The 12,259-nt window shown below is 42.7% G+C and overlaps 1 protein-coding gene across 1 annotated transcript in view; it reads left to right on the top strand.

The window, feature by feature from the left end:
* DYNC1H1 (dynein cytoplasmic 1 heavy chain 1) overlaps positions 1 to 12,259 on the top strand; it is a 56,195-nt gene that overhangs the window by 33,686 nt on the left and 10,250 nt on the right. The window contains 20 exon segments of the mRNA XM_075615050.1: positions 938 to 1,052; positions 1,159 to 1,320; positions 1,420 to 1,634; positions 1,822 to 2,026; positions 2,439 to 2,612; positions 3,004 to 3,123; positions 3,247 to 3,367; positions 4,399 to 4,594; positions 6,387 to 6,504; positions 6,751 to 6,966; positions 7,176 to 7,388; positions 8,013 to 8,140; positions 9,044 to 9,197; positions 9,305 to 9,451; positions 9,535 to 9,685; positions 10,013 to 10,266; positions 10,653 to 10,787; positions 10,882 to 10,976; positions 11,734 to 11,908; positions 12,071 to 12,146. Coding sequence (XP_075471165.1) covers positions 938 to 1,052; positions 1,159 to 1,320; positions 1,420 to 1,634; positions 1,822 to 2,026; positions 2,439 to 2,612; positions 3,004 to 3,123; positions 3,247 to 3,367; positions 4,399 to 4,594; positions 6,387 to 6,504; positions 6,751 to 6,966; positions 7,176 to 7,388; positions 8,013 to 8,140; positions 9,044 to 9,197; positions 9,305 to 9,451; positions 9,535 to 9,685; positions 10,013 to 10,266; positions 10,653 to 10,787; positions 10,882 to 10,976; positions 11,734 to 11,908; positions 12,071 to 12,146 — 3,170 coding nt within the window.

Genomic DNA, 12,259 nt, shown 5'->3' with positions numbered 1-12,259 from the left:
TGCAGCCTGCCTGGCCGCTGCCTGTTCCCCCGCCGGGGATGGAGATCAGCGGAGCGGAGGGAGAGGTGAGCGGAGGGAGGGGAGAGTAGAGCGGAAGGAGGGGAGAGATGAGCGGAAGGAGGGGAGAGATGACGCGAGGCAGCTGTAGGCGCCGCGAGGGAGGAAGGGGTTTTTTTCCTGCCGCCGCCATCTTAGACGCCGCGAGGCAGCTGCAGCCTGCCTGGCCGCTGCCTGTTCCCCCGCCGGGGATGGAGATCAGCGGAGCGGAGGGAGGGGAGAGGTGAGCGGGGGGAGGGGAGAGGTGAGCGGAGGGAGGGGAGAGGTGAGCGGAGGGAGGGGAGAGATGACGCGAGGCAGCTGCAGCCTGCCTGGCCGCTGCCTGTTCCCCCGCCGGGGATGGAGATCAGCGGAGTGAGGGGAGAGATGAGCGGAGTGAGGGGAGAGATGAGCGGAGTGAGGGGAGAGATGAGCGCCGTGTGTGTGGGGTGTGTGTGCGAGCCGAGGGGAAGAGAGTGGCAGTTGGGTGACGTCACACCCACCAATCTGATTGGCCACAGGCTGAGGACCAATCAGATTCACCGCAGCTAGTACCAACCTTTGATTTTATATATTAAGATTTTATTGTTAATCCTGCTCATTGCCCATATTCATAGTAATCCCATTTGGCGCATTTTTTTGTTTTTTCTTGTATATTCTTTAATACAGAACCGTTTGTGCTTTTCAATGGCTGAGAAACGCTTTGTAATCAAATTTGTTTTGTTTTTTGTGGGTTAGTTTCACTTTTTACTGCTGGAAGTGTCTGCTCTGTTCCATTGCCAAAAATGCTTTGCAATCTGTTGTGTAAAGGGGGGGTTCATCTTTTAGCACGGTTTAAACTAAATCTAAAAATTGCTGGTTAGTTCAGTGTTCTAAAAAAAAATGATGTTTCCACTTCTAGAATCTTCCGACAACCTCAAGGTCATTTACTTCTCATTGGGGTGAGCGGTGCAGGAAAGACTACACTTTCACGTTTTGTTGCCTGGATGAACGGTTTAAGTGTTTATCAAATTAAGGTACATTTTTAAATGTTTTATCAATTTTAGCTTTTTAAAACTTTTACAGTAATTGTTACGCATTAAAACATCTAAAAATTTAAAATGTGATTTTGTAATTCTCCAGGTACACAGAAAATACACTGGGGAAGACTTTGATGAAGATCTGAGAACTGTGCTGAGGCGCTCGGGCTGCAAAAATGAGAAGATTGCCTTCATAATGGATGAATCCAATGTTTTGGACTCTGGATTCCTGGAGCGTATGAACACCCTGCTTGCCAATGGAGAGGTAACGCTTCGAATGTCACCGTTTTTGTTGGAGACATGTATCCAAAAGTAAACCGATCAGTTTTTAAGTTCCTGTTTTTAATATTTTGATTTGAATTAGGTTCCTGGTTTGTTTGAGGGTGATGAGTATTCAACCCTAATGACACAGTGCAAGGAGGGAGCACAGAAAGAAGGCTTGATGCTCGACTCGCATGAAGAATTGTACAAATGGTTTACCAGCCAGGTCATACGCAACCTACATGTTGTGTTTACGATGAATCCCTCCTCAGAAGGACTTAAAGACAGAGCTGCTACGTCCCCAGCTCTCTTTAACAGGTCAGTTGTTTCTACTGTGACTATATTATTTTCCTTGACCAAGGGGAAGTTTGTCTTAGAACATTTGGTCTTTGTATTACACCTGTTAGAGCTTCTACTTAATGTTTACTACTTGTTCATTCAAGGCAGGTGTGCAAAAATCATCCACTAACTAAATATTTGCTGCCTTATTATCTTTGTCTCTTAGATGTGTCTTGAACTGGTTTGGCGACTGGTCCACTGAAGCGCTCTATCAAGTTGGCAAGGAATTCACAAGTAAAATGGACCTTGAGAAGCCCAACTATATTGTACCCGATTACATGCCAGTGGTGTATGACAAACTGCCAGAGCCACCTTCTCACAGAGAAGCAATACACAATGGCTGTGTGTTTGTTCACCTAACTCTTCATCAGGTACTTGTTGTTTTTTTTTTTGCTTTTTTTACTCCGTGTTCTTTGAGATTAAGGCGCTGATTCTGTATGCTGACGGGGCTGATTGGGCATTTTTGGGGTCGACATTCCCCATTAAATGAAATGAGCAATTCAAGTCGAAAACGTCCCAATCGCCTGCTTCATCCCATGCAGAATCAGCCCTCCAGTTATTTCCGGGGCTATGTATTTTGCATATACACTTATCCAAGCTTAAATATTTCTTGCACTGGGTAATGAGACTGACTATGCATCGTGGGGATGTGTGTGTGTACACGGCAACCTCCAGGTTCACAGGAGACTACCTTTTTTTTTTTTTTTTTTTTGAGCGTAGGTTTTGTATTTAATTGGTTGCTTTACAAACCGTGTGCTGAGCTTTCCAACAATGTTTTCCCAGGCTAATACACGTCTAGCAAAGAGAGGCGGCCGGACAATGGCAATTACCCCGCGCCATTATTTGGACTTCATAAACCACTATGCTGATTTATTTAATGAGAAACGCAGTGAGCTGGAAGAACAGCAGATGCATTTGAACGTTGGTCTGAGAAAAATCAAAGAAACTGTTGATCAGGTATGTGTTCTGTTGGACATAGAGAAAACGCTCCACATAGCATGACATTTTTTTAAAGCCGCAATCCCAGGTATGCATGGTCTTTTTTGGGGGGGAATGAGAGGGGGGGGGTTAGACGCATATGGTGATTACTGGTGTTGAAGCCCCTCCCGGGGAAACAAAATGGTCGTTTAAATCTCGCAGGCAAAGAGAGAGCTGCAACGCCATAGTTGGGCCATTTAACTCTCCTGCATTAGCTCAGATAACTAGTGTTCTGTATCTGTGCAACCAGAGTCTTCCGAAACTGACCGTAATGCGGTCTCGCACCCGGTGCGAATACTGTTGTTTTTAATATAAATTTTAAGGATAGTATTGCTGCTTCCATGGTCCTGTACATTTGGCATCATTTCAGGTAGAAGAATTGCGCCGTGACTTAAGAATAAAAAGCCAGGAGTTGGAAGTAAAAAATGCAGCAGCTAATGACAAGCTGAAGAAAATGGTGAAAGATCAGCAAGAAGCTGAAAAGAAAAAGGTAACATATTGAGGATTGTCTTCTGCTGTAAATATTAGCTACATTTCCCTAGTGTCCTATTTCTGCAATACTGCCTATTTTTCATTAACACGATACATTGATGATTTCACTTTTTTTCTACAGGTGATGAGCCAAGAAATTCAAGAACAGCTGCATAAGCAGCAGGCAATTATCGCAGACAAGCAGATGAGTGTGAAGGAAGATTTGGACCAAGTAGAACCTGCTGTCATTGAAGCTCAAAATGGTAAGTGTCGGAATATTCCGTTGGGGGGTAAGTGTCGGAATATTCCGCTGGGGGGTAAGTGTCGGAATATTCCGCTGGGGGGTAAGTGCCGGAATATTCCGTTGGGGGGTAAGTGTCGGAATATTCCGCTGGGGGGTAAGTGTCGGAATATTCCGCTGGGGGGTAAGTGTCGGAATATTCCGCTGGGGGGTAAGTGTCTGAATATTCCGCTGGGGGGTTAGTGTCTGAATATTCCGCTGGGGGGGGGTAAGTGTCTGAATATTCCGCTGGGGGGTTAGTGTCTGAATATTCCGCTGGGGGGTTAGTGTCTGAATATTCCGCTGGGGGGTTAGTGTCTGAATATTCCGCTGGGGGGTTAGTGTCTGAATATTCCGCTGGGGGGTAAGTGTCTTGAAAAATCTGCAGCGCGGTCGCTCTGCATCGCGCTCCCGCGCACTGTGGTCGGCTCCTAACAGCTGCTGCACTTTGTTCTCGCAGCGCGCAAAATCGCACTCACCGTCGCACCTACTGTAATCGCAGCCTAAGTTCATTATATTGTGAGCTGCATTACTAAACCAGCTTCTATACTTAGATCTTTTGTGGATCTAAATTGGGACAATAATTTGCAATGTTTATAATTTTAACAGAGGTGTGAATTACGGGAGTTGGATAACTTGACTGATTTTTATGCATTTGTATTTCTGACCGTATATTGCAATATATTAGTACAGGGGTGGCCAACTCCAGTCCTCAAGTGCCACCAGCAGGTCGGGTTAGGGATATCCCTGCTTCAGCACAGTCGGCTCTGTCATTGAGTGAGCCACCTGGCTGAAGCAGGGATAACCTTGAAACCTGACCTGTTGATCGCCCTTGAGGACTGGAGTTGGCCACTTCGTTAGTAGAACATTTTTGTAGTAGGGAATATCAAATGTACCAGCTATCCATGATTGAACATCAAAGCATTAATCATCCTAATCAATTTTCTCACTTTTTTTTTTTTTCACTCCTCTCCCTTGTCTGTGATTTTGATCTTGTTTGATCGCTGTGGTTAGCTGTTAAATCAATAAAGAAGCAGCACCTGGTAGAGGTCCGTTCTATGGCTAACCCACCAGGAGCAGTGAAGCTAGCGCTAGAATCCATCTGTCTGCTGTTGGGTGAAAGTACAACTGACTGGAAACAGATCCGCTCCATCATTATGCGGGAAAACTTCATCCCAACTATTATAAACTTTTCTGCTGAAGAGATCAGGTGATGACCTGAAAGGTGCGCGACTGCTGCTGAGGATAGAAAGCAATTGTTCACTACGGGTCTCGTATACTCGAATTGTCCTTTTTTGGAGCGAATAGCTCTTTAGCCTATCGTGTGGTTGGGAATTACCAAACCCAGGGTCTGGATACCGCAACAGATATAAACAAAACAATTCCATTTTATTATGTTTTCTTGTCATGAAAACGACTATTCTTTGATCTCTCCATTTAAGATGGTGAACCCAAATTTCTTTCGAAATCCTCAGCGGTGGTTTTTAACCTTTCTATGATTGCATGCATGTTAATACTGTTTTCAACCTCCTATTAGCTGTGAGCTCTATAAAGAGGCCGCACCTTGTTGAAGTAAAATCAATGAGCAACCCTCCTGCTGCAGTAAAACTGGCCTTAGAATCCATCTGTCTCCTTTTGGGTGAGGAGACAAGTGAATGGAAAAAGATCAGGACAGTTTTTCTCAGGGATAATTTCATCAGCAACATTATCAACTTTAATACTGAAGATATAAGGTATTGGTTCCAGTTCACTGTACACACTAGTACAGTTTGCGCTCTTGCTACAATGAAGCATTAGCAGTAAGCTGCAAATTTAAGCATAACTATTAAATCTAATTACAACTATAATTACTTTTGTTTCTGTAAATGATTAATCGGTGATCTATCAGCAAATCTGGTAAACAATTTTTTTAGTCTATTTTTCTTTCGCACCAAAAGGCAGAATATCTGTAGCTTGCCCTATTCTTTTTCAAGACAACAAATCCTTAATTTGAGCCGGGTGGCCACCAACAGGTCTGGTTTTCAGGATATCCCAGCTTCAGCACAGGTGGCTCAGTCTTCGATTGTGCTGAAGCAGGGATATCCTGAAAACCTGACCTGTTGGTGGCCCTTGAGGTCTGTAGTTGGCCACCCCCTGGTATAAGAGTATTTGAACCAGGAGGTTCCCCGGAGCAGTACTGTGCTGTTTTTAGGTCCAAGAGGACTCCTGAGATACATGGCTGTTCAAATCTCATGCTCATCTTGTGTGCGTGCGTGTGTGCGTGCGTGTGTGTGTGTGTGTGTGTGTGTGTGTGTGTGTGTGTGTGTGTGTGTGTGTGTGTGTGTGTTCTCAGAATGAGAAGTGCTGGAATGAGGTCCTGCTCTGGAGATGGAGGGTGTCGGGCTAAGGGTTAATGTGAGGAAGTACATCACAAAGGGTGGTGGATTTGTGGAATACCCTCCCAACAGAGGCGCTGGAGGTTAATGCAGTGAGCAATTAGAAAATGCTTGGGATAGGCCTGCTATCCTAAACATGACAGAAAACCACGGCTCATATGGGGTCGGCGGGTTTGCAACCGGACAATAGGCAGACGGTAGGCAAAGTGATTCTTTTCTGTCGTCAAATTCTGTTTCCCATTTCTAAAGCCTGATTCAAGGAGGCAGCTAAGTGAGCGACCCCTCTCCGGCTAAGGATAAAGCTTATTCATAATTGTTTTGTGTAACGTAGATTCATTGTAGGTTGGGATATCTGGTGGCGGACCAACATAAGCGATCTTTGTAGGTGAAATGGTGTACAGAGCTTTTAAAACCATAGGTTTCTTAAAGTGCACAATTGAAGAATAAACCTGAGTTTTCAGTAGCTCTGGACATAACTTAATGTACTCAGAGCGGTTATGTTGGTCCACTTAACGGTATCACAACCTACAACGAATCTGCATTTCTCCAGGCCCAATCATGTCATTGGTACCATGGAAAATGACACGTTTTGGGGTTCTTCTTGTAACGTGGTTTGTACTTTACCAGTGATACCATTCGGGAAAAGATGAAGAGGAATTACATGTCCAATCCAAGCTACAATTATGAAATTGTGAACCGTGCATCCCTGGCTTGTGGCCCCATGGTGAAATGGGCAATTGCGCAGGTAATTAAATTGTTAATTCTCTGAATGTTTGTCCTATCCCTCTCAACGCATAGTACATGTCATTGTTATGTTACATTGTTTCCCAACATGTACCAAAAATAATTGTAATCCCTGACGTTTTGGTTGCTTCTACCTTTTTTGATACAAAAAATGACAGCATTATTATGTATTTCTCCTCTTAACCCGCCTTTGTAATATAAATAGCAATTTGTATTTATTTAAATTTTTTTAAACCTCCTTGAATAGCTGAACTATGCAGATATGTTGAAACGGGTGGAACCACTGCGTAATGAGCTGCAGAAACTGGAAGATGATGCGAATGACAACCAGCAAAAAGCAAATGACGTGGAACAGATGATTCGTGATCTTGAAGCGAGCATTGCGCGTTACAAAGAGGAATACGCCGTGCTAATTTCCGAGGCCCAGGCTATCAAAGCAGACCTGGCCAACGTGGAAGCAAAGGTAACGCCATTTCTTTGCAAGACTATACATTATTTTTTCCTTGACCCTTATTTCTATGGGATGATAGCCAAAGGTCGTAACGAAGACACTACTAGCAGCATGTAATTATTACTACTAGCAGCATGTAATTTTTATGGATCCTAGCATTGTTTACATGGTTTCCACATTTAAAAAAAAAATGAATGCATAAATAGATATCTTGATTTCAGGTGAACCGCAGCACTGCCCTCCTGAAAAGTTTATCCGCCGAACGGGACAGATGGGAAAAAACAAGTGAAACTTTCAAAAACCAGATGTCGACTATTGCTGGGGACTGCCTGCTTTCCGCAGCTTTTATTGCTTACGCTGGCTATTTTGACCAACAAATGCGGCAGAACTTGTTCACGACATGGTCCCACCACTTGCAGCAAGCCAATATTCAGGTACTCGTTTCCTCTGGCTCAGGTCATAGTGTGCTTTTACACACACCCCTTCTCCTCCCCCCCACCCCACCCTTCACTTTCAGCCTCCGTTATGTATTTATAAAATGTTGTACCAGAAAGCAATACATTGTAAAATAGGGTACTGGGAGATGAGAAGGCTGGTTGGTTTCAGATTGTAACTGAGCAGTTTTAACATTAAGAAATATCAGCGAATGGTAGCACAAACGGCTGACGCCCTTTTGGGGTGAAGTGGATGCAGGCTGAAGGGGTTCTGAATGAATTCGGCTGTGCTATGAAAGTTCTTTGTTCCGTGCCATAAACCCTGCAGAGGGTGGGGCTGACGAAATAAACGGCAAGCAATCCCAGATGTTAACCCTTAGTGTGCTGGTTCTGTGCAATGGGGAGCAGCACTTGGGGGGGAACCCTTTAGGACTTCTACTGCAGCGACTTTGTAAATAAGAAATTGTCTTAATTGGTGTATACGGTATAGCCACATAATGCAGCTTGGACCTTTTTCACCACATGCATTTGTTTTTTGTTTGTTTTTTCGAAATACAATACTTCTATTTCTTTTAAATACTTTTGCGGTTTGAATTAATTTCTAAACTTTTTTTCTTTTTTCAGTTCCGTACAGATATTGCGAGAACAGAATATCTCTCTAATGCAGATGAGAGGCTTCGTTGGCAAGCAAGCTCTTTACCTGCCGATGATCTGTGCACGGAAAATGCCATCATGCTGAAACGCTTCAATAGGTAATGGTGGTTTAGTCTGTTTCGTCAGTAAATGTTTCGGAGAATTTGTGCAATCTTTAAATAGTTGCAGCACTTCGATCTGACTATGACTTCCAGCTGTTGCAACACTGATCTATAGATGAGCCGTCTAAAGAATTGCTTAAATCCAGCATGAAAGGCTGGGGGGGGGAATCCTTCTTTTATCCCTTAATGTACAGGCTGTACTTTGGGTGATACTAACATGCATTTCCTTGGAGCTTTTTTTTCTCATTGAAATACAATTAACCTGAAGCACCTTCACACACTGGTCCATTCTATATTCATGTTGGAAGTGTTATTTTTTTTTTGTTTTTTTTTACTGATTTTGGTGATTTAATAGCTATTGGAGATAAATATGTGGGGTTCTGTTCCCTAAGCAAGGGGTGGGCCTACGTCCATCCTCAAGGGCCACCTATAGTCAGGTTTTAATGATATCCTTAATACCTGACGTGTTGGGTTTGCCCTATAACTTGCATCATCACAGCAACAGAAAACTGTTAGATAATATATAGAGGGGGAAAGGAAAAACTTCCAGCATGTTAATTTTATTAATGACTAATATATGTAGAAGTATCTATACCGTGTTAGCGAGCTTTAATAATCAAAAATGAATAGAAGATATCGTTCTGTGGCTAACGAAATGCTTTTATTTGTGCGAGCTTTCGAGATGCACTGATCTCTTCCGGCGATGTTTCATTCAATGCAACATCGCCGGAAGAAGAGATCAGTGTATCTCGAAAGCTCGCACAAATAAAAGCATTTAGTTAGCCACAGAATGATATCATCTATTCATTTTTGATTATTAAAGCTCGGCTAAGACGGGACAGATACATAATATATATTTTTTTTATTTTCTTTAAACCTCTATCTGCTTCTTCGTTTTAGGTATCCCTTGATCATTGATCCATCAGGCCAAGCCACAGAATTCATTATGAATGAGTACAAGGATCGCAAGATCACACGCACCAGCTTCTTGGATGATGCTTTCAGAAAGAATTTAGAAAGTGCTCTACGATTCGGTAACCCACTCCTTGTGCAGGTGAGTTGTTGTACAGATTGTAACGGTCTATTTCTTTTCATTGATAAAAGCCACATACGGATTAAAATGTATGCAAATTTGTACACTCTTTTTTGCGGTCTCTGTAGGATGTGGAAAGCTATGATCCCATTTTAAATCCAGTGCTGAACCGTGAAGTTCGTCGAACTGGTGGCAGAGTACTAATCACTCTAGGAGACCAGGACATTGACTTGTCGCCATCGTTTGTCATCTTCCTTTCGACCAGAGACCCAACAGTAAGTAACACTTTTACAAATGATGACTTGTGGCATGAATACTGTCTGAGCTGTTGCTTACTGCTCTGTTTTGACTTTTTAAGGTTGAGTTCCCACCAGATCTCTGCTCTCGGGTGACATTCGTCAACTTCACAGTGACTCGCAGCAGTTTGCAGAGTCAGTGTCTGAATGAGGTCCTTAAGGCTGAAAGACCGGACGTAGATGAAAAACGTTCAGATCTCCTTAAACTGCAAGGTACATGTCCTAAGCAAGTGTGAAATGAATATTTTTTCTTCATTTAGGCTTGTTTACTGCCTAATGGCCTGTTAATAGAAGCAATAATAAGGTAGACCAGAGGTGCTCAACTCCTGCCCTCAAGACACCCCAACAGGTCAGGTTATCCCTGCTTCAGCACAGGTACCTGAGCCCCCTGTGCTGAAGCTGGGATATCCTTAACTCCAGTCCTCAAGACCCCTCCCAACCAGTCAGGTTTTGAGCACCAATGTTGTAGACCTCCATTGCTGCTTCTGCTGCCAACTGCCATTATAAGATTGAGTGTAATACGATGTTTTCGTCTTTCAGGTGAATTCCAGCTTCGTTTACGTCAGCTGGAGAAGTCACTGCTCCAAGCCCTCAATGAGGTGAAGGGGCGCATTTTGGATGACGACACCATTATCACTACTTTGGAGAACCTGAAGAAAGAAGCAGGAGAGGTCACCCGCAAAGTGGAGGAGACGGATATTGTCATGCAGGAAGTGGAGAATGTTTCCCAGCAGTACTTGCCCCTCTCCACTGCGTGTAGCAGTATTTACTTTACAATGGAGTCACTCAAACAAGTAAGCGGTAGATTAGCATCTGTAGAGAGAAAAAAATATTTTCTCATATCTATCCTCTCTTCTCTGCCTTGCTGTAGACCAGCCTTCCAAGTAAGATTACAATTTTTAGGAGCCCATTGGAAAATAAAGTCCGCACCTCCTTTTCTCAAGGTCTATAGTTGCATAGTCAACCTATTTCTACAAGTTGCAGTTTCCCAATAAAATAACCTGGGCACCCGACTCTTTGCCAGCCTGGGTCAAACGAAATGTGACTATTTTTCCAATGTCTTGTGGGTTTTGAATTGGCTGCATCAGTTTTACACCCTTGTTTTAATTCATTAGCTGATTATTATTTTTTCCCCCCTGCTAAGCATCCTGTTGTTTGATTTGTGTTTTTATTTTTTTAGATACATTTTCTGTACCAGTATTCGCTCCAGTTTTTCCTGGATATTTACCACACCGTGCTGTATGAGAATGCTAATCTGAAGGGGTTAACTGACCACACACAGCGTCTCTCTGTCATCACCAAGGACCTCTTCCAGGTGCGCTGAATCATTCAATTACGTTGCATTTTTGTTTGACATGGGTTGAATGGGACTAAACCTCACATAACCTGGCTGTACTTCACGTGTTTAGGTGGCCTTCAATAGAGTTGCTAGAGGTATGCTGCACCAGGATCACGTTACCTTCGCCATGCTCCTAGCCAGAATCAAACTGAAAGGAACTATAGGGTAATGTATATTCTGGTTTTATTTATTTTTTGCCAGGGTTGGCGTGTTTGTGAACATTAGAGGTCTCAATCTCCCGAAGCCATAATGTGTGCACAAACTTCATTCCAAATCACTCATTGGTAGTAAAAATGATTCAGTAACTTTTTAATGCGTGAAGTGGCTATATGGCCAGTGTCATGAGTAGTGAAAAATTCAGGGAGCGCAGATAACCGATTTTATATCAAGAAAAAATATTGCAATTAGGAAGGTCCAGCGAGAGTGAGCTGCAATTACTGGTTTTGTGTTTATGGTATATTCCAGTGTATTCCTACTCTGTATATACTATCAAACTGTTCTTTTTCTACACCTTTGAGTGTCTTATACGGCTATTGGCACGCTTCACTATCTATACACCTCTACAGGAGCGCCGGGTTAATATCTGTTCACAGCCAGAGTCATGACGTGGTGGCCAACTTCATGCCTCAAGGGCCACAAACAAGTCCGGTTTTAATTATATCCCTGCTTCAGCAGAGATGACTAAGTTGAAGACAACATAAAAACTGACGTTCTGCTGCATTATGCAGACTTAACTATTTGTATCAAAACAAATCAAGTAAACTGATGTGAAAATGCAAGTTTCAGGTGACTTATTTAGGTTATGACAGTCTGCTGACTTTGAGGAGATGGATTCTCCTTATTGATCCTTTAGCCACGCGCCATTATGTTTGTATTAGTTTTGTAGCTGCAATAAGTGATTTAATGAGCTCTCTTTGTTTAGGGAACCTACTTATGACCTTGAATTCCAGCACTTCTTAAGAGGGAAAGAGATTGGGCTTGGTGCTTCATCTGTACCCAAATTCAATGGCCTAGTAGAGGAACAAGTGGAAGCTATGATAAGATTGAGCAATCTTCCCGAATTTAGGGATGTAATTTCAAAGGTGGAAGCCGATGATGTAAGTTTGCTTGTCTGCGAGGCAAATGTCGTTCTTTTTCAAACATTACTGCAATGCATGCATAACTTATAATATTGTACTCCTTTAGATGCAATTGATTCGTTTTTATTGTATGCCATTTATAGTCTTTTTTTTATTGTTTTATTTTTTTCCCCCTTATAGCAATTTTGCATATGGCTGGAGAGCGCATCACCCGAGCAGACCGTTCCATACATTTGGAGTGAAGATAAACCAGCAAGTATGTGTTTGGCTTATTCCTCTGTGGTAACCAGTACAAGATTTTCTAGTTTTAATGTTCAATGGGTTCAAATGTTATCAAATTTAAATCAATTTTTTTTTAAGTTTCACTTG

The sequence above is a fragment of the Ascaphus truei genome, chromosome 9, assembly GCF_040206685.1.
Source record: "Ascaphus truei isolate aAscTru1 chromosome 9, aAscTru1.hap1, whole genome shotgun sequence".
In the NCBI taxonomy this organism is placed as follows: Eukaryota; Metazoa; Chordata; class Amphibia; order Anura; family Ascaphidae; genus Ascaphus; species Ascaphus truei.
This window is presented reverse-complemented; position numbering and strand designations above follow the sequence as displayed.